The sequence below is a fragment of the Labeo rohita genome, chromosome 8, assembly GCF_022985175.1.
Source record: "Labeo rohita strain BAU-BD-2019 chromosome 8, IGBB_LRoh.1.0, whole genome shotgun sequence".
In the NCBI taxonomy this organism is placed as follows: Eukaryota; Metazoa; Chordata; class Actinopteri; order Cypriniformes; family Cyprinidae; genus Labeo; species Labeo rohita.
The window spans coordinates 3,737,536-3,760,450 of NC_066876.1; the positions used below are offsets into that span (position 1 = coordinate 3,737,536).

General features: G+C 34.5%; 1 protein-coding gene across 10 annotated transcripts in view; it reads left to right on the plus strand.

The window, feature by feature from the left end:
- The window catches only part of aak1a (AP2 associated kinase 1a), a 62,690-nt gene that overhangs the window by 4,780 nt on the left and 34,995 nt on the right, over nt 1-22,915 (plus strand). For all 10 annotated transcript variants that reach the window (XM_051116467.1, XM_051116470.1, XM_051116472.1 and 7 more), the window contains exons 2-4: nt 17,517-17,635; nt 21,619-21,727; nt 21,848-21,990. In XM_051116467.1, coding sequence (XP_050972424.1) covers nt 17,517-17,635; nt 21,619-21,727; nt 21,848-21,990 — 371 coding nt within the window. The remainder of the gene's footprint in view (nt 1-17,516; nt 17,636-21,618; nt 21,728-21,847; nt 21,991-22,915) is intronic.

The window sequence follows — 22,915 nt, forward strand, 5'->3', positions numbered from 1 at the left end:
AGATTGAATGCAGAAAATGCACTGTATTTCAGTCCCTCACATTTGTTCCAGGGGAGTTTAGGAAACCTAACACAACAGCTGAACTGTGAACGATTTCAGCTGGCTGAAGAATAGCATCCAACCCTGTGCTCATGGCAGTGGGCCACCTCAGTACAGTGGCCAGTTATGCTGTCGAAGCCATTTTGCCAAGGAAAAACTGTCAAGGTCTAGAAGTTTTGACCTTGAAGCACAGTTCAATGGATGTTTGACTTCAGCCTAGTCATTCAAATGAGTTTATGAGGCCTTCGAGCTGTATCACAATGTTGTTAAACCATTACATCACTGACTCAGTCAGACTGTCACCTTTCACTCGCTAAAAGACCGACAGGAACATTTCTGAGGTTCCTACAAACAAAACCACACACGGTAAGCCAGAAACACTTTATGGAAATAGGCAAATGCATTTTTGATACCACAGGGAAAAACTGGCAGAACATTAAGGCCATAAAATTTTCTTAGTTTTTTTTTTTTTTACGATAGATTTAAAAAGGTTAGAACATGACAATAGTACTTTTTACGTTTATGATAAAACACTGAAGGAAAAACGTTGCCTATGTTTACTTTAAATTTCTTGTCATGAAAGAGAGTGAAAAAGCACAGCTGGTATTGGTGTATCAATACTGCAAAAAATACACTAATAATATAACACTAATAATACACCAAGTATTTAAGCTCAGGGCTTTATGGTGCGACTGAAAACTACTGCGTGCGACCATAAAAAAATATTTAAGACCACCAATGCGAGTGACCTAATCAGCATATTCATGTTTGCACTGAAGGGAGCTTCAAAGGTTCCTACGTGTTTTTGCAATGTTGAGTAATGTATCAAAGACATACCTCACACATCCTTTCACAAACATCCTTTTCATAAAGTGTAGAAAGATTGTAAATAAAAGATTCATTGTGCAGTGTAGAGAGTTTGTGAGATTGTGATGAACTAAGATGAGTGACAGCTTTTAATGATTTTTAAGGGAATTGGTAAATGAGATATTGATTTAAGACAACAGTTAAATAAGAAGTTAATATTAAGTGACTTGCATTGTCTGACTATAACACTATTGCCTGATTTTGCTCTATTTCATCGTCAAAAAATAGTTTGAAACAAGTCACAACTGAGCCGCTTATAAAGTTTATAAAACAATTTTTTAAAAATTTGACATAAAAGATGACATTCCTTTAAAGAAGAAGTCCGCTTCCAAAACAAAGATTCACATATAATGTGCTCACCCCCTTGTCATCCAAGATGTTCATGTCTTTTTTTCTTCAGTCATAAAGAAATTATGTTTTTTGAGGAAAACATTTCTGCATTTTTCTCCATATAATGGACTGATATGGTGCCCTGATTTTGAACTTCCAAAATGCAGTTTAAATGCGGCTTAACAGATCGTTTCACTAGATAAGGCCCTTCTTCCTCAAACGGGATTGTTTACAACTGCATTTGGGATCGTTTGAAGCCGCATTTAAACTACATTTTGGAAGTTCAAGAAAAATGCAGAAATGTTTTTGGAAGTGGACTTCTCCTTTAATAAAGTTAGAAAAATGCCATTAAAAAGGTAAAAACAAAATTCCCCTGTAAATTACTTTAAGGAGTCAAATATCACCTCATAATGGGAAGGCTAATTTCTGATTATTTATTAGAAGGTTCTCCTGAAATTTTGAATGTGCTCCTAAATTTTTTTTAAAAAAGAAAAATAAGCATGAAGCCCTGAAACTGTTTCCGATATTTCAGTATTGATATGTGATATGATATGAAATGATATTGATATGAAAAATCGATATTGTTGATGACAATACTACTAGGGATGAACTGATGCAGTATTCCGGTGGCCGATGCAGATACCAATACTTTGGTTCTACTTTTTAAAATTTCAAATAAATGATAATTATATACACTATTTTGAAAGAAATACCTTCTATTTTCTCCATGTCCAACATATTTTCTATGTTTTAGAGTAACTGGTCTTTTGATTGAGTGGATATAACTGGCTGATATTACGAATAATTGCATTTATCAGTTGATACCAATTATTGGTGGATACATCAGTGCTTCCTTAAAATGTACCCATGAAGATCCAACCTAAAGCTGACAATCAGTGGGGCATAAGCAGATTGAATGAAAATGTATGAATGAGATATGTATGATATATAATATACATCATAAAATATTTATACATTTCCATGAGAGTGTGTTGAATAATCCATTGCTAGTATGAACCCTGTGACTCTTTGGCTTGTCAAAACTTGCTTTCGTCTTTAAATGTATGGTCAACCCAAAAAATTAAAATTGCGTCATCATACCCACACCCTCACGGTCAAAACTGACTACAGAGTCTGAACTAAAAACTAAAAATGCGAATTAGCTAAATATAACTATGTAGGAGTTAATTGTCCAGTCAGCAGTCATGCCCATTACCCACAAAGCAGCAGTAAACTCTGCAATGATGCTTGACTTCAACAGCTTCATTATGGAAAGCTCAGCGGTTAAGTGTCTATGAACTATAAAAGTGGATTGAAGCAAATTGGATTAACACACTGAACACACTGAAATGAAAACCTGGTTCAATTAATTACATAAAACTGAGAGGTTGTATCTCCAGCGCATGTTTTGAGTGTTACATGATCTTAACTGCAGGCAGATCTTAATTTAAGCAGGACGACCGAATGTCAACAGCTGTGAGTGTCACCCATAACCTCTGGGCTTGACCGGAGACAGTTGCTAGATGGGTTTGTATTTTTGTGGCCTTGGGAATGTTTATGGCCTAAATGTAAAGAGGTTATTTGATGCATGCAAGCCACACCACTAAAGAGGGCATATACTTTTGCAGGAAATGTTCCCATTGGTGTACAACTACTATACAGTGTCTTTTTTAAGAACTTCGTGTGCAGTATGTATACTATGACCAGTATGCAAAATTATGGTTATGCAAAACTAAGAAGAACAAACCAGAGCCCATATCAATTTTTTTTCATTATTTGATCAGACTGCCACAAGGTACTTTACATTATAATTTACAATTAAAATTACAACACACACAAAACTAATTCTACAGTGCATGATCAATTAAACATCATGAGGTCAACTGATTCTATTTAGGTATAGGATTTGTAGCTGTTTAAATTTGCTGCGTTCCAATTTGCATACCATCCGCCCTAAATAGTGTTCAGAATTAGCATTAATGCAGTGGCTTTCACTTTTTTTGGTCGTGCTCGCTTTTAAACCTTAAAAGAAAATTGGCGCCCCCTCTTCTGTAAAATATGAAAGTATGATTCAATTTACAACACCTTCATATGTTCAATAAAACATAAAAAAAGTGAAAAATAACAAAGTGATTTTAATGCATCTGATGTTGTAATTACGAACTCATAAATACAAACGTCAAATGTCTTGAGGTTCTGGGGTTGTTGTTGATGTTTTTGTCTTTGAGTAGACATCAGACTCCCCTCAGAGAGTCTTTGCCTCGTTTTGAAAGTTGAATGGTAGTGTGTGTATGTGTGTGAATAATAGATGGTCAGCAACTGATTTATTCATTAATGTTTCTAATGGCCGCCATCTGTCGGCCTTCAGCTGTCATGCTCAGTGTGTGCTGGTGTGTTTGTTTCCATCGGTCTTAGTGGGTTCGGTTGGCTTTAGTCTGGTCTTGTCAAGTATAGTCTTTCTTAAAGGGGTCATCGGATGCCCATTTTCCACAAGCTGATATGATTCTTTAGGGTCTAATATACTTTGGTTAAAAATTCTCAATGGTTGTGTAAAACAACACCCTTTTTACCTTGCCAAAATCAGCTCTGCAAAAATCAACTCATTCTGATCGAGGTTGCTTTAAATGCAAATGAGCTCTGCTCGCCCCGCCCCTCTCTTCTCTCTGTGGATTGACGAGCCTGTTTACTTTAGCTGCATTTGGCCGCTAAACTTGCTAACTAGCGCATTATTAGGAAAGGCGATCGCAAAGATTCATAAAAAAAGCCCTTATACTCACTTCTGCTGTAAGTGTCGGAGATATTCTTGTCTAACTTACATCCCTGCTCCGGCAACGAAACAAAGAGGTCGGACTGTTACAGCTGGTCTGAGGTAAAACACTCATGTCAATCAACTATTGTGGGAGCGGCCTCTGTGGGTGTGATGCCACACCGACAGGCATCTGAGAATGGCTCGATTTGAAAAAGGGGATATTAGGGATATTATTTTTACAGATTATTTAAAAACCACTGCATGGATTTGTATCATTATAGGGTAGATTTGTACATACACTGACAACACACATTAATGTTCAAACAGCATGTAAAAGTGAACTTTGCATCCGATGACCCCTTTAAAGGATAATAAAGGACCGATAAAATGACTAGATTGTCTTTGCCAGTAAATGCACCATATATGCTGTTTACACACAAGCGATGGCATTCTGTCAATTTTACCGTTAAGAACCGTTCACTCTGCAGCACCAAAATACCGGTAAACTCTTGTGATAGGAAAATACTTTTAAGTGCTGCTTTCTTTCTCATATCATAAAATTGAATCAGAACTGATTTACTGGTAATTTTGAAAAGTTGCAGTTCACACATGATGTCTAAATGTAATTTACCAGCCAATTGTGCCAACCCTCTTCCCAGGTTTGTAATGAGAAGCATTTATCAACAAAACAGAGGCTTAAAAATAAAACTATCTTTCCTAAAATGCTTTTTTTAATATATATGGAAATATTGCACTAGTACATCACACTCACAATTTTTATTTAAAAAAAAATATTAATTAAATTAAAAATTAGGGCCATATGAAGTCTGTTTTATTTTTTCCCAAATTTCCCAAAATTTTATTTTTTTTCTGTATAGTTTTAATAATTTATATTTTATTTAATACATTTCATTTTATTAATCAAGAAGCATGTCTAATTAATTGAAATAATCAAACTTACACAATGTAACAGCAATTTATTAAAAGTTTAACAAAAATTACACTTTAAGGCCCTATGAAATAATTTTCTTTTTTTCTCAAATTCAGTTTTATTTTTTTAAATAAATTCTGTTTTCATTAATGGTTTCATTAAATATAATAAACAAAAGCATTTCTAATTAATAGATTGTATAAAAAATATTTTATTTATTTATTTATTCATTCATTCATTCATTTCAGAAATACTGTGTGTATTTACATTTTCCTGGTAAATAAATGCTGGTAATTTTTTTTTTCTGCTAAGCATTCCTTATAAAGTACTGTTTTAATAATAACTAGATGAAAAAGTTCGTCAAGACAAACTTTAAGTTGGCTTGAGAAAGCCGGACCAGAAAGTTTTAAAAATTTTGAAAAGTTTGAAAAGTTAAGAAGTTTCAAAAGTTTAAATACTTTAAGAAGTTTTAAGTTTGGATGGTTTTCAGTCTGAAATATTTTTAAAGTTTTAAAGTTTGAATGTAGTCTGTCAGATAGATAGATAGATAGATAGATAGTATTGGTCAGATTATCAATCGACAGATAGATAGATAGATAGATGATTCTAACATTATTTCCAAGTTACTAGCATGTTACTAGTCTGTTTCTAGCATGATTAGCAAGTTGATAGCATGTTGCTAGCATGTTTCTAACATGATAAGCATGTCGCTAGCATGTTTCTAGCATGGTTAGCATGTCACTAGCATGTTTCTAGCACGATTAGCAAAGTTGCTAGCATGTTTTTAACATGATTAGCATGTCACTAGCATGTTTCTAGCATTATTAACATGTTCTTAGCACGTTTCTAACATGATTAGAAAGTTGCTAGCATGTTTCTAACATGATTAGGAAAGTTGCTAGCATGTTTTTAGCATAACTAGCATGTCGCTAGCATGTTTCTAGCATGATTAGCAAAGTTGCTAACATGTTTCTAACATGATTAGCATGTAGCTAGCATGTATCTAGCATGACTAGCATGCATTAGCATGTGTCTTAGCATGTTTCTTGCATGACTAGCATGTCGCTAACATGTTTCTAGCATGATTAGCATATCACTACCATGTTTTTAGCATGATTAGCAAAGTTGCTAGCATGTTTCTAACATGATTAGCATGTCGCTAGCATGTTTCTAACATGATTATTAAAGTTGCTAAAGCATGTTTCTAACATGATTAGCATGTCGCTAGCATGTTTCTAGCATGACTAGCATGTCGCGAAAGCATGTTTCTAGCAGCATGTTAGCATGTCGCATGAAGCATGTTGCTAGCATGTTTCTAACATGATTAGCATGTCGCTAGCATGTTTCTAGCATGATTAGCCAGTTGCTAGCATGTTTCTAACATAATTAGCAAAGTTCTAGCATGATTAGCATGTTTCTATGCATGATTAGCCAGTTGCTAGCATGTTTCTAGCATGATTAGCAAGTAGCTAGCATGTTTCTAGCATGATTAGCCATTTGCTAGCATGTTTCTAACATGATTAGCATGTCGCTAGTGTAGCAGAGGCCAGCGGGTAAGTGCTGTGCAGGTTAAACCTCACTCCCCAGATCTCAAGAGATGCACTAGCGACTGACGCTAGAGGTTGCAGCCTTTAGCCTCCTTGTTAGTGCGTCCGCCTCCCATCCCGAAGACCCGGGTTCGAGACCCATGATCGGAGCGGTGTGCGAGTAGGACCCGGGTGGAGGGGTTTACTAGCATGTTTCTAACATGATTATTAAAGTTGCTAGCATGTTTCTAACATGATTAGCATGTCGCTAGCATGTTTCTAGCATGTTTCTAGCATGACTAGCATGTCGCTAGCATGTTGCTACCATGTTTCTAACATGATTAGCATGTCGCTAGCATGTTTCTAACATGATTAGCCAGTTGCTAGCATGTTTCTAACATGATTAGCAAAGTTGCATGTTGCTAGCATGTTTCTAGCATGATTAGCAAGCAAAGCTAGCATGTTTCTAAGCATGTTTCTAGCATGATTAGCATGTCTAGCTAGCATGTTTCTAGCATGATTAGCATGATTAGCAAGTTGCTAGCATGTTTCTAGCATGATTAGCCATTTGCTAGCATGTTTCTAGCATGATTAGCAAAGTTGCTAGCATGTTTCTAGGATGATTAGCAAAGTTGCTAGCATGTTTCTAGCATGATTAACAAAGTTGCTAGCATGATTCTGGTTGCTAGCCATAGATAGTTAGTAATGGTTAGATAGATAGATAGATAGATAGATAGATAGATAGATAGATAGGATAGATAGATAGTAATGGTTAGATAGATAGATAGATAGATAGATAGTAGATAGATAGTAGATAGATAGATAGATAGATAGATAGATAGATAGATAGATAGATAGATAGATAGATAGATAGTAGATAGATAGATATATAGATATATAGATAGATAGATAGATAGATAGTAATGTTAGATAGATAGATAGATAGATAGATAGATAGATAGATAGATAGATAGATATAGATAGATAGATAGATAGATAGTAATGGATAGATAGATAGATAGATAGATAGATAGATAGATAGATAGATAGATGAGTTTGAATGAGTTTAAATGGATTAGAAATACAGTACATAGAAGGGAAGTTTGATTGAGTCTCAAAGGATTCTGGGAGTTTTGACAGTTGAAATTTGAATAGTGCTGGCTCATTTGAACATTCCGTCAATGTAAGTCTATGGGATTTTTCCCAGTTTTAATCGGGATTTTTAAGAAAACTGTAAGTCGGATCAGTTAGAAAAGATATAGCAACTCGAGTCAGACCAGTCTGAAGATCTGGGCTGAGTTTGGAGTTTGTAGAGTTAAAGCTCTAGGAGGAGTAGCAGTCAGAAAATTTAGTCTCAGAAGAATAATAATAACTTTAACTGGATTCATTAAGTCATATTTAAATACAGTACGGTTTCTTCAGTTAAACCAAACCTTCGTGAAGAAGTTTTTTGCATATGATATGAAGATTTATTTAAAAGAAATGGTAAAATACTCAAGATGTGAATCTTAGAGCAGTTCTAGAGATAATGTTTGTATGTTCATGAAAACACTGCAACCATCATATGCGCTTCAGTATGTGTGTAGTAAACAAAACCGCACATCTGCACCATTCATTTACACAGAGACATGCAGAACATGCTGGATTCCTATTTAAATACAGTACAGACCTTCTTTTGATTTATTAGTCCAGAGTTTGGCAAATTCTGTGACATTCTGCGTTTTACCAGAAATTCCATTTAAATTCCTCTGTTGGATCCACATTTTCCGCATTGCTGAAACCATAGGGCTCTGAATTTTGTTTTCCCAAATCACACAGATCTATTATGAAGTATGAACCTTCATTAACTTGCTCAGCATGATTCTTTTCAGACTGTTGTGCTTCCACAACATTAGTTGAACATGAAAACTTTCTGTAGAAGAAGAAAATTAACGCTAAAGCCAGATACAGCGTCCCAAGTGGCAATGCTGAGAATGTAGTGCATATTAGTCAGATATAATAGAAATGGAATCTGATTGTTTTCATAATAGCTGGTTGAGTGCTACACATGCAGGTCTGCAGTGTTTTGGTGGGTGTGTGTGAGTCGATGCTGAATGGATGAGTCATAGTTATATGCTGCCAGTTCTGCCTGCTTCAACCTCCTGCGAGGAGATTTCTAACACACACCAGAGAGACGACAGGAAATGAGAGATGGAGGGCGAAAGGAAACGATACCTCCTCTCCAACAAAGCTGTTCAAATTTAGCACAGTCCTGAGTCACTGTCTGCTTGTGTGTTTTTATGTTTGTGCGTGTCTGTATTGTTTCTGTTATGAAGCAGTTTGGTTTACTTCCATTATTTTAAGTTGGGAGTGTTTTCTCTCTGAGGCGGCAAGGGAGACAATGCCTCCTCAAAAAATGATGCAAAAAGAATCAATAGTGCAAGAGTAATACATAGCAAAATCATGTGTTGGGTCATTCTGCATCAAATTTCTGAAACATCCTCAGCACTTTTGCTAATATTTTGTTCTGATGAAAGACACATAAATTGTGATGAATGACAAAAAAATAAATGCTGTCGATAAATATTTATATTTATATTATTTCATATTTAATCCACATTTTTCATCTTTTGGATCTTTATACCATATATATATATATATATATATATATATATATATATATATATATGTGTGTGTGTATATATATATATATATAATATATATATATATATATATATATATATATATATATATATATATATATAATATATTTCTATATTATGTATATAAATATATATATATATATATTATGTGTATGTATACAGTAAAATCTCATTGTTACAGTATATTTCTATGGAGACAGTTCAAAAATGGGGGGAAAAAAATCAATGTTTGCATTTCATTAACTCAAGAAAAATAAAAGAGATCTAATATCTTTTTAGATGTTGGCTCTTAACAAATGCTTTGTTTGGACTCAAGTTTCAATTCTAAATATATAGGGTTTTAACATGGCTTCTTGAGTAAAGTGTTTAATTGTACACATTTTCAGTGCTCAAAAACAAAATGTGGCTCTCTTTGCATATTGCTGATTAGGGGTGTAAGAAAATGTCGATACATGTGAGTATCGTAATATTTTGTTTGGCGATACTGTATCAATTCTCAAAAACGGAATATCGATATTTAAAAAAAAAATCTTACAAGATTCATGGCAGATGCTTCATTTTGAGTGTATATCCCGACCGCTAGCAGTTTTCTTATCTCTGAACTTAAACAGTGACAGGAAATATTAGCATAAAGGCACTCGACTAATGTTATCATTAAAGGGGTCATCGGATGCAAAGTTCACTTTTACATGTTGTTTGAACGTTAATGTGTGTTGTCAGTGTATGTACAAATCTACCCTATAATGATAAAAATCCATGCAGTGGTTTTGAATTAATCTGTAAAAATAATATTCCCTTTTTCAAATCGAGCTGTTCTCAGATGCTCCCACGATAGTTGATTGACATGAGCGTCTTACCTCAGATCAGCTGTAACAGTCCGACTGTGCAGTTGCAATTCCACACGGAACATAAATACAAGCTGAAATCTTGTGAAATCCAAAACTTGTGAAATTCTCAGAACAAAAATGTTCTAAGAATATTCAGTACATTATTTTATTGTTTTACAATTATTTTGTTTTCTTTAGGATTCCTGCAAGCACTTTATTTCTCATTGATATTAAGCAGATGTAATTCTAAAGTTCAGATCAAAATGTTGTGACATTGTCCCCCGGTTTCACAGACCAGGCTTAAGCCTAGTCCTAGACTAAAATGTGAGTCTGAGCAATTTCAACTGAAAGAAACTTGCACTGATTGATCTTAAAACATGCCAGTGCCTTTGTATGTTACAATTGTAAACTTAAACTGTGAAAGCAGGGTCTAAAAACATATATGCTCTGTTTATAAAAGCTTACATTTTATACATTTAATAACTAAAGAATCCTGCAGGCATTTTATTTTCCCCCTTTACTCGTACTGCACAAAAAGTAATTCAGTAAGAATGTTACAGGGACTGATCTTTCGAACTCTTTGAACTGAACTTTTTGCTAAGGTTTGCATATGGTGGTGTGTACAGCTTTCCTTAAAGTATATCCTATTCTTAAAATAAGAAATATCTCAATATCTCACCTTGTTTACAGTATCACAGTGTATAGCAACATATCGTATCGCAACCCCTGTATTGTGATCCGTATCGTATCACCAGATTCTTGGCAATAGACAGCCCTATAGCTGATATACAGGGTGGGCCATTTATATGGATACACCTTAATAAAATGGGAATGGTTGGTGATATTAACGTCCTGTTTGTGGCACATTATAAGTGGTCAGAAACTTGTAAATAACTCATGAAAGAATAAAGTTACGTTAAAACCAAGCACACCATTGTTTTTCTTGTGAAATTCCCAATAAGTTTGATGTGTGATGTATCCCACCCTGTATATTCTTTTTTATTGTTTGCTTATCCAAAAAAAAAAAAAAAAAAAAAAAAAAAGCCCAAATATTCTTTTTATTTGACTGTAACTCATGAATTATTCAAGATATCTCAATTTCAAAAGATAAGGAATTTTACTGCATCTCTTTGTGCAAAATTAGAATTTTAGCCATATTAGCCCATTGTGTTTTCATTGAGCTCATTAAGTATGTCATGTGAGATGAGCCAGTGTCTTTATCGTGTTATGATTGGCTGATTACCATTTCAGTGTAATAATGGCCACTTGTCATGTTCACAACTCATTTGCAAACTGAAATGAATGGGTCAGATAGGCACAACTCAGCACTCAGCCATCACCACTTTTAGTCACATCAGAAATTAAATTAACTAAATGTCTGTGAGCTGAACTGCTGTGTCTGGGTGGTTGATTCAGTGGGTTAAACTTCAGAACTGGATCAGTCTGAGTCTTTCAGACCAGTTTTGTGAACTGGATCAACTGATTGATGATGAATGAGACATCACTACTTCTCCCTTGAATGCACAATGTAAGTTTTCATTAAACAATGATTTAAATTTTGTTCTGTTTCTCACAAAAGCTGTTATGCAGTTCTGGAAGACTTGAAATAAAGCATATATCATATTGTCCACTTTCAGGTTTATGATGTTGTGCTAGAAAGCTCTAGTCATCGTAATTTTGTTCAGTCATTTGTTCATTTGTGTTCCACTGAAGACAGTAAGTTGTACAGGTTTGAGGGTGAGAAAATGATAATGATTGATCCCTTAACTTCATATTACCATATTACTGTCAGAGACAGGAGCATTCATCTCAAATCAGGAGAAGGAAATCTCTCCATTTTTCAACAGTTTCATCATTTGCCCTTGAGTATTGGAAACATAGCTGTAATTTTATCTTTGTATCTCTGTAAAACTGTACAATAGAGAAATGACATGTGAGACATGCAGTGAAGAAACCTGAGTAGTGCATGCTGGGACGCAGGGTTCACATCACAATGGAGACGGCACAGAAACAGCCATGCACACCCAGAGAAATGGGCTGGTTTCTCCAGCTTTTGATGGTCTGTGTCTCTAGATTGAGGACAGCACTGTGTGATTTAGATTTTAACCAATAGGAATTGACTGTAACAAGAATAGTGGAATCCGTATGACAGAGGAGGAGCTTGAGGTTTAGCAAAAAAAAAAAAAAGATTTAAAGTTGTCGTCTTTTTAGAGGTGGGTCTACTTTCATTGGAAGATTAATGTATTTTTATGTGTTAATAATACTGTACCTGTGGAGATAATATATATTTCATATGGTCTTGAAAAACGTTTAGACCACTTTCAAGAAACATTTAAATTAAATTATTTTAAAAGTGATATTACATTAAAAAGTTATAATATACATGTTAATACGTGAGTCTGTACACATCTTATTCATAAAAAAGCTCTATAAAAAACACAAATAAAATGAGTTATTAATTTAAATACAAATTCTTTTGGGAGTCAGAACTCCTAATAAGTCCAACTAAATATATAATTAAAGGAGAAGTCCACTTCCAGAACAACAATTCACAAATAATGTACTCACCCCCTAGTCATCCAAGATGTTCATGTCTAGAAATTATGGTTTTTGAGGAAACATTTCAGGATTTTTCTGCATATAATGGACTTCATTGGTGCCCCGATTTTGAACTTTTAAAAATGTAGTTTAAATGCAGCTTCAAAGGCTCTAAATGATCCCAGCCGAGGAAGAAGGGTCTTATCTAACGAAATGATCGGTCATTGAATCACGCAGAAGGTCGAAAGGTCACGCCGAACTACAGACCCAGTGTTTACAAAGCGAACGTGCAAAGACTAAGAAAGTGCAAGTAAGTCAAACGCTGTTTACAGACAAAAAGCTACAACGATGTCGGACGATTCTGAAGTTGTAGGAGAAAATAAGATGGAGTTTTTCGCCATACTCTACCTTTTTAGCCGGAGTACACAGACGATGAACTTAAACGTGATTCGTAGTAGTGATGGGAAGTTTGGATCATTTTACCAACTCAGACCTTTGAGTCTCGTTCAGCAAAATGAACAAATCTTTTTTCAAGTCATTTTGTTCGTTTTAGCAAAATCAGCATCATGTAACAGCCCCATAAGATGAACGAACGACTCGAAAAACCCAAAGATTCGAAACAGGTGAACTAATTCCAGTACAGAATCTAATACGATGTTGCGATGTTGCGCATAGGCGACTGAACAAATCACTCCCCGAGACGACTCGTTCTTCATGAGTCACATTAAAGATTTGTTCAAAATAAACAATTTGTCCAAGAATGACGCGTGGACGCACATCCCAGAGCCTGTGCTGCGCAAGCTTTTGTGCTTAAAAAGTATACAAATTTTTATTTTTCGAAAAAAATGACAGATTGTTTCGCTAGATAAGACCCTTCTTCCTCTGCTGGGATCGTTTAGAGCCTTTGAAGCTGCATTTAAACTACATTTTGGAAGTTCAAAATCGGGGCACCAATGAAGTCCATTATATGAAGAAAAATCCTGAAATGTTTTTCTCAAAAACCATCATTTCTTTACGACTGAAGACAGAAAGACATGAACATCTTGGATGACAAGGGGGTGAGTAAATTATTTGTAAATTGTTGTTCTGGAAGTGGACTTCTCCTTTAAATTATATTTACACTTAAAATACTGTACATGTATTCTTTCATATTTTATTAATCTAGACCATCTTTAGGACATTCATTTTATGCCCCCCCAAACATATCCATATGAATTTTAATCCAGAAATTTAACATGCTCATCACAGGGTGTGTTGACGTCTTTGTATTTATGAATTGCATGCATACAATGCATAATACCAATGTTGGCAAAACTAATATGAACAGACTCCTCTCCTTTGTTTAAATTAGTTTAAACGTTAACAATCAAAACAGAATATTGCATTCAAGTGCTTCTCAAGTAAGCAAACATCGCTTCAAACGTTTTCAAGTAGTTCTTCAAAAAAAATTTTCTTTTTCCTTTTTTTTTTTTTTAATTATTGTTTTATTTATATTAATTACATACAGTTCTGCTCATAAGTTTACATACCCCTTGCAGAATATGAAAAATGATTTTAATTATCTTATTTCGTATGTATTTCTGTCCTGAATAAGCTATTTTGCATAACAGATGCTTACATATATTTACAAGACAAAATAATAATTGAATTTATAAAAATGACCACATCCGTCTCTTTCTTCTGTCCTCACACAGACAAATACCATGTGAAAGTTACCAGATTTCTTTAGCTCAGCATGGCAGAAGTTGAAAGATTGGATATAAATTTGGATATAAATTTTTCTCATGCAGACACGTGTTATGTTTAAGCGTCCGACGTGAAGTATTCCTTTAAGATGCTGCAGTTTTGAGTACAGTAAGCTTCTCAGTCCTGCCTTTTACAGATTCTTTTTAGCGGCGTTGTAAACAAGATAGTGGGGAGATATTTATAGATCCTTACATAATCACATTCTCGGTTTACTTACAGCTACACCACACCTCATCCGAGGGCACTGTGTGTGTGTGTGTTGCTGCAAGGGCACAGGCGTGGTTTGTTGTTTTTGAAGTAATTGCCTTTTTCCGTGTGTTTGCATATGTGTTTATCTGAACACAGACCGAATCAGACTCCCGGCAGCTCTCACGGATGCAGGGATCAGAGTGTGTGCGGAGCTGTGTACTGTATGTGTGCATATACTATTTCACGTAGCATTTAATTTAATCAGCTTTTGGTAGTAGGTTGAACAACCTGTGTCCTGGTTTATATGAAGCTGTGTGAGCTCTTTTAAAGCTGCCTGTAAAAGTAATGTGTGTTTATTAAAAAAAAAAAAAAAACAAACAAAAAAAAAACTGTGCTTCTTATATTATTTTAAAATTTGTTCTAAACTAATTATATTAAAAATATACAGTTGTGATTATTTTTATTTATTTCTGCAGCTTTACAAATGTATTTGAAATTGTATTTAAAAACATTAAAATGCAAAAAAAGCATAATTTTTCTGTGCATTTTGATGTCCCTCACTCCATCACACCACTCATCTACCTTAAAATAATAGTAAATAATCATTTTATTTTCTAATTGTGAGCCTAAATGAATAATGTTTAATCTATGTGGTTCTACTCTTAAAATGAAAAGGAAATTGATTTATAAATTTACTTGTATACATTTGACCATGTTCTTCTATTGGTCTGGAGATGGTAATTGAATGATTTTCTTGGACAAATGTATTGAAAGGCTATCAGGAAAGGTAACTAAGTTCATAACATTCATTCACAGTATGCACACATGGACTATTCATGGACCATTAGACCATCTGAAAATCAAAAGTCTGGATACGTGAGACTCTTACGTGGTTTGTGCCAAAACTAGCAATTTATTTTCAGACAGTAAAGTTCATTGTTACTCTCACTTGGCCTTCGACAGTTTCGGGTTTCTAGGCTTCTAGCAAATTTCCCAAAGAGGCTGAAGTCTGTGAAGATGTCTGGACAGAGCTCTTCTTGTCCCTTTGCTCAGTTGGGTTGGAAGGCTTGATGTCTGACTTGTGACAAATTTTCCTTTTTGTTAGACCTCATGGTGCTTCCTAACTGCTGCGTAATCCGATGATTAACTTTTGCAGTGTCAGCGTAAGTTTACATTGTGAAAGTCTGGAAAGTGAGATTCCATTTGCTGCCGGAATGTAACTTTGGTGTCAGATGTTAAAAGCGATGTTGTGGTTATGATATGGTCTGTTGTTGTGTTGCTAATCTGTAGGTTAAATTTTACTTGACTGATTAGCCTGCGGGCAGACATGCAGTAGACTAACCAGTTCAACCTTACACAGAAGCAGGGCTCTACGCTTACTTTTCTTTTAAAGAGCACAGTCAAAATTTCAGGAGCACCTTCTAATCAATAATTAAAAAATCTGATCAAAAATTAGCCTTTCCCATTATGAGGTGATATCTGACTCCTTAAAGTGATTTACAGGGGATTTTGTTTTTACCTTTGTAATGGTATTTTTCTAGCTTTAGTAAAAGTATGTCGTATTTTGTGTCTTTTTTTTTATTATTATATTTTATAAGCTTTTTAAAATTTCTAATTAAAACAACAGAATAAGAACAAGTTACCAATCAAATGAAATCAGTATTAACAAAATTAGTTTGTACTACAGAGGTGGCACAGAAGAACACAACATTGGTTTGTAGATGTATTTTCATATGTTTGGTGAGGCTCAGAAGTGGCATGAGTGCAATCAAATTCATATATTCATTTGAAGATTAAGGTTTTAAACATAAAAATTTAAATATAGAAATATTAAAATATTTAAATACCTGAAAAGATACTTCAAAATGAAACTAAAACTGCCAGTAGGTGGCGGGAAGTCACTGATTTAATTACTGAATCATTCATTCATTTGATTCGTTCAAACGGCTGATTCATTCAGGAATAAAGCAAGTGATGTCTTTATGAATGGGAAATTGAATCATTAACTCACTAGATTCATTTAAAAACACACGTTTGTTCATAAACGAAACACCACTGTTTGAATGGAGATGCGACTGTCGCAGATGCAACTGAAATGGTCGCACTGTAGAGCCCTGAGATGTGCTAGTCTTTTTATTTTAGACTCTTGGTCTTGACAGCAGCATTGGTCTAATCTGATGTGTTTAGCATCTATCAAATTTAGCATCTGCACAGCTCCATGCACAGCTAAAAATACATGCAAAACATATTTAGGAAAAGGAGTCTTACTTAGTTTTTATAGCAGTTTTATGTATATGTGTGTGTATATATGTGTGTATATATGTGTGTATATATGTGTGTATATATGTGTGTATATATATATATATATATATATATATATATATATATATATATATATATATATATATATATATATATATGTATATGTGTGTGTGTGTGTGTGTGTATATGTATATATATATATATATATACATATGTGATAGACATGATGATCAAAACCAAACAGATGCTCTTTTGCCAGAGTTTCTGCCAACTGTAAAGGCACAGCCTTGTTCTGAAAAAGGGGGCGGGGAGCAACAGCTCATTTGCATTTAAAGAGACATGCACGACAACAGCGTGTTTCTGTTTCCACTCAAAATAGGCATTTCAAAATTATAGAATTAATGATCTGTGGGAGATTTTGAGCTGAAACTTAACAGACACATTCTGGGGACACCTGAGACTTATATTACAGCTTGTAAAAAGGTCGCCTTTAAATTATCAACCCCAAGTATGGGCATTATTGTAATGCATCATTAGGCACCAATGAATTTTCATTTGCACAGAGGGTTGCATTTGCACATTTGTTCTTGTACTTGCTCTTACTGTCAGACATTATTAAAATGAGGTTACCCTATCAATAATATGATTTCATACTGTGTGTCCACTGGCGGTTGCTCTGATAGCACAAGGGAAGCAGTGTTCAATACCTCCTTATTTTCCTGGACAAAGGTTGTCTGTGTTCCTTGTGATACTGTGTTACATTTGTTGAATCACAAATGAGATCGATTTGCCTTTCTCTGCATGTGAGCTCTCAGTAGCTCGACTGTCCTGTGTTTAAAGATTTTCAGGCTGTTGGTTTTCTTCCCACAGGTGGTTTTGCTATCGTATTTCTGGTGAGGACTCATCAGGGCGTCCGATGTGCGCTGAAGAGAATGTATGTCAACAATGAATATGACCTTCAAGTATGCAAGAGGGAGATTCAGATTATGGTGAGACATTTCGCTTGTATGGATTATTAAATGGCGTGCAAGTTTTTATTTATTTGTTTTTTAAGTCTTTCTGCAGCTCAACTGGTATAGCAAGACAATAAACATGATGGCTTAGATTTCCAAGGCATACACAATGATAAAATATACACTGAATGTAGTGTAAGTGGCTATGGCTAAAACATCTGCCAAATGAGTAGGCATTAATTAATAGATATCGCCACAAGCATCAGCTGTCAGGGTCCAAACTCTTTGAGAAAGGGGAGCAAATGACCACCGCTTCCAAATTTGGCATTAGAGAATAGTCATGTAAAGTTGTGAATTTTTAAATACCAATATTTTAGTTCCTATTGGTGGAATTTGACAAAAATTGGTGTGTCCACAAAAGTGATGCCTACCAATTTTTGTGCAGGCACAACTTTGTGTTCAGGAAGTATATAGAGCAATCCAGTATGGGCCATGACCAAAAAATAAAATTAGCTTTTATCTGCTAGAACAAATTGACAAACTACCTTTTTTTTTTTTTTTTTTTTTCCTACTTTTTTGTCCGAAGAGACTGTGTGAAATATTTCTGTGCAATGGACAAATGGCCTGACATAAGTCCATTTTTTCCCTGCTAGAAAATTATCAACAGTGCATTTGTATGTTCAGATGTATATATATTTGAAAAATGACACCCGAAAAACTATATTATACCTCCTTTTATTAACTTAACATAACCTTGCAGAATTAAAAGTATTAATTTCTTTCCAAAAAAAAAAAAAAAGAAACTCCTAAACTTTTGATAATTTTTGATAAATTTTGGTAATATATATTTTTACAAAAGATTTCTATTTTCTATTGACCAAATTTCACTGCCCTCTATAATGCAAGATTGACTGTTGATAAATAGGCCATTTGATAAGTGTATTGGTGACAACATGTATGGAGTCAGCCACAAAAAAAAGAAAGAAACATGATCATAACCCAATATCTTAGTCAAAAAAAGATGTTTAATTGGTCAATAAAGCTGACCACCGGACTAGACTGACAGTATTTAGGCATTTATAATAAGTAAATGATTGTTTTTGTGTTTGGAAAACATATATACATACATATAAACATTATATACAGTGCCTTGCAAAACCCCTTGTTGCAGCCTTATGTTAAACTGCTTTAAATTACTTTTTTTTTTTTTTTTTCCCCACATCAATCTACACTCCATACACCATAATGACAAGGCACAAAAACAGATTTGTGACAACTTTCAAATTCATTAAAATTAAATTCTGAAATAAGTACATTGCACAAGTATTCACACCCTTAAAGCAGTACTTAGTTGAAGCACCTTTACAGCCTCAAGTCTTTTTGGGTACGATGCAACAAGCTTTGCACATCTGCATTTGGCAATTATCTGCCATTATTCTCCTCACCTCTTCACCTCTCAAGCTCTGTTAGCTTGGATGGGGGCTAGAAGACATTTTCAGGTTTCTCCAGAAATATTTGATAGCGTTGAAGCCCAGGCTGTGGCTGGGCCACTCAAAGACATTCACAGAGTTGTTTACAAGCCACACTTGCTGTGTGCTTAGGGTCATTGTCCCTTTGGAAGGTGAACCTTCTGCTCAGTCTGAGGTTCTGCTCAAGACCAGAGAATCTTGTTTCTCACAATCTGAGAGTTCTTTAGGTGCTGTGTTGCAAATTTCAAGTGTGTTTTCATGTATTTTCACTAAGGAGAGGATTGAGTTTGGCCACACCACCATAAAGACCGGACTGGTGGAGTGTTGCAGTGATGTTTGTCCTTCTGTAGGTTTCTCCCATCTCCATATATGATCATGGAGCTCAACTAGCTTCTTGGTCACCAGTATGACCAAGGCTCTTCTTCATTATTGTTCAGTTTGCTCTAGGACGAGTCCTAGTTGTTCCAAATTTCTGCTATTATGGATAATGGAGGCTACATGCTTCTGTGAACCTTCAGAGCAGCATTTTTTTTTTTTTTCTGAACTCTTCCCCAGATGTGTGTCATGACACAATCCTGTCCCTGAGCTCTACAGACAGCTCATTTGACCCCAGGACTTGTTTTTTTTGGTCTGAAATGCATTTTCAGCTTTTAGACCTTTTATTGAGAGGTGTGTGTCTTTTCAGATTATACTTATTCAATTGAATTTGCCACAGGTTAACTCCACTCGAAGTGTAGTAACATGTACAAGTGATAGGAATGCTCCTAAGCTAATTTCAAGTATCCCAGATAAGGGTATGAATACTTATGCAATGGAATCATTTCACTTTTTTATTTGTAATAAATTTGCAAAGCTGTTACAAACCTGTTTTGTGTATGGAGTGTAGACTGATGTGGGGAAAAAAAGTAATTTAAAGCAGTTTAACATAAGGCCGCAACAAGGGGTATGAATACTTTTGCAAGGCACTGTATATAATGTTTATATGTATGTATACATGTTTTCCAAATGCAAAAACAATCATTCACTTATTATAAATGCCTAGATACCGTCAGTCTAGTCCGGTGGTCAGCTTTATTGACAAATTAAACATCTTTTTGACTAAGATATTGGGTTATGATCATGTTTATTTATTTATTTATTTATTTTTTTTTGGCTGACTCCATACATGTTGTCACCAATACACTTATCAAATGGCCTATTTATCAACAGTCAATCTTGCATTTTAGAGAGCAATGAAATTTGGTCACAAAATGCACAAGAACCATACAAGTTTGATGTCTTGATGTTTGATGCTAGATTTCTAAGTGAAGAAAGAGAGGAAGATTATCACCTTTTTTTGTTTCATACGAATGAACTAGTTTCACCTTGCATCTCTGAATTTGAAATGAGGATTTCTTTAAAACCCTTCAGAGTTTATTTTTCAAATAAAAAACAAACTGGCTGTACATTTATTATCCCATACATAATGGCCTAAATTTCAGTGTCTTGCTGACACAAAGATTTTGCATGGCTTCAGATGTGATTACTACAATGTCCTTTTGGATACACAGTTTTTTAAGTGCTTCCAATTGGATGTTTTCTCTAGCTTTTTTTTTTTTTTTGGCCATCATCATTTGTATTTTATTTGATTAAGCTCCTCTTAATGCCTTGATTAGACCTTCAAATCTGAGCCATGTAGTCTTTAAAAGGATTTGAGGTCTCCTGTTCCTCAGTTTGCATGTGGTGCTGTAAATACAGTGCTGAGAACAGTAGAGTGCCGGTAAAGGTCACTCGTGTCCGCTGGGACTGATTTCAGAATGGAAATCCAGCGTACCTCACCGTGAGCCCTACTAAATAGACAAGAGGAAAATGTCAGCACTGTTTCAGCATCACAAAGTGTCTTGCTGTTTCAACACGAGCAGCTGCTCACAGTGCACTCTTAAATAGACCACTAACAGGGGGCATTTCAAATTTGTGAATGAATGAGTCGATTTGAAAGGACATTGAACAGCTAAGCTATTTCATTTAAAAACTAGCATTGACTTAGTCGCCTCAAAGCCCCATTGTCTGAGCTTTTAGCAAATGGTCAGAAAACGAAGTGAGCTTTCACATTTCAGGCTCTTAAAATAAATACAGAGCACTTATTTGTACACTAATGAACTTGCTGGTATACACAAAGCTGATATATAAAAAAATCCGTCTTTCCATTGAATTTTATTTTATTAAATGTGAATGCAGTAGTTACTTGGCGTTAGAAATTTCAGATAGACACTTTCAGTAATTTGTGACAATTTTTTTTACATAAATGATTATAAAACTGAATTTTCAGCATCGTTACTCCAGTCTTTAGTGTCACATGATCCTTCAGAAATCATAATAATATGCTAATAATATGCTGATTTGAAGAAACATCAAGAAACATTTCTTCTTATAATCAGTGTTGAAAACAGTTGTGCTGCTCAATATTTTTTTATGGAAGCCCAAAAAGTCTTTGAATGGTAGTAGATTATATTACACTATATTACAGTATGGTTTTGGAGTAAAATATGGTATGTTGGTTTTCTTGAACAGAGGGACCTTGTGGGTAACAAAAACATTGTTGGTTTCCTGGACTCCAGCATCACAGCAGTAGGATCAGGAGATGTTTGGGAAGTTCTCATATTGATGGACTTCTGTCGAGGTCAGTATGTGTATGTCTCAAGATGGAATGTGATTTGACATTTAGAGCCTTTTCCACTAGTTTCGGTGGTCTTGACCTACTATGCAGTGTTTTTCAGTATGTTTCTGTATAATAATCTAGGTGGGCAGGTTGTGAACCTGATGAACCAGCGCTTGCAGACAGGATTCAGTGAGCCGGAGGTGCTGCAAATCTTCTGTGACACATGTGAAGCTGTCGGTCGACTACATCAGTGCAAAACTCCCATCATCCACCGGGACCTCAAAGTATGAACTTTACACTTTAATTATCCTAAGAAATATTTAATATATAGAAAAAAAAAAAATATATATATATATTGTTGTTCCAAATCTATGTGACTTTCATTTTTGAAACATACAAGGAGAAATTTTTAAATATTTTCACATTTTTCTTTTCCATTCAAGTAAAGCATACAGAAACTTATAGAAGCCTGTTTCCACCACTAAAATAAAAAAAAATATATGAAAAGGGTAATTGTGATGTTTGTATCTCACTTAATTCTGTTTTTTTTCTTGTAATTCAGATTTTTTTTCCTATAATTATGTGATATAAACTCAAAATTGTGAGTTATAAAGTCAGAACTGCAAGATATAAACTAACAATTTAAAAGTCAGAATTGTAAAGAATTAAGAATTAAATTTAAACTAAGTAGAGAATTGTATATCTCGCAATTCTGACTTATAAAATCAGAATTGTGAGATATAAACTCGAGTCGAAAGAGTCTTAGAATTGGACTTTATAACTTAGAATTGTGAAAAAAAAAAATGGCAAGAACTGCAAAATTTCAGAATTGAAAGATACAAATTCTTATTGCTCAATACTCATTCGGACTTTATTTATCGCAATTGCAACTTTACATCATGCAATTCTGAGTGTAAGAAAGAATTGATAGATATAAACTATTTTCTTACAATTGTGAGAAACACAATCTCGCAATTCTGACTTTTTTTCTCTGGATTTTGAGTTTATATCTTACAGTTATACATTTATAACAGTTACGACTTTATAACATTCTGGCTTTTACAATCAGAATTGCCAGAATATATATTCAGAGTTATTATTTTAAAATTGTGAGAAAAATCAGAATTAAAAAAAAAGTGAAAGATATAAATTCCTGTTGCTCAGATATCTGACTTTATTTTTCGCAGTTGTGACTTTACATCACGCAGT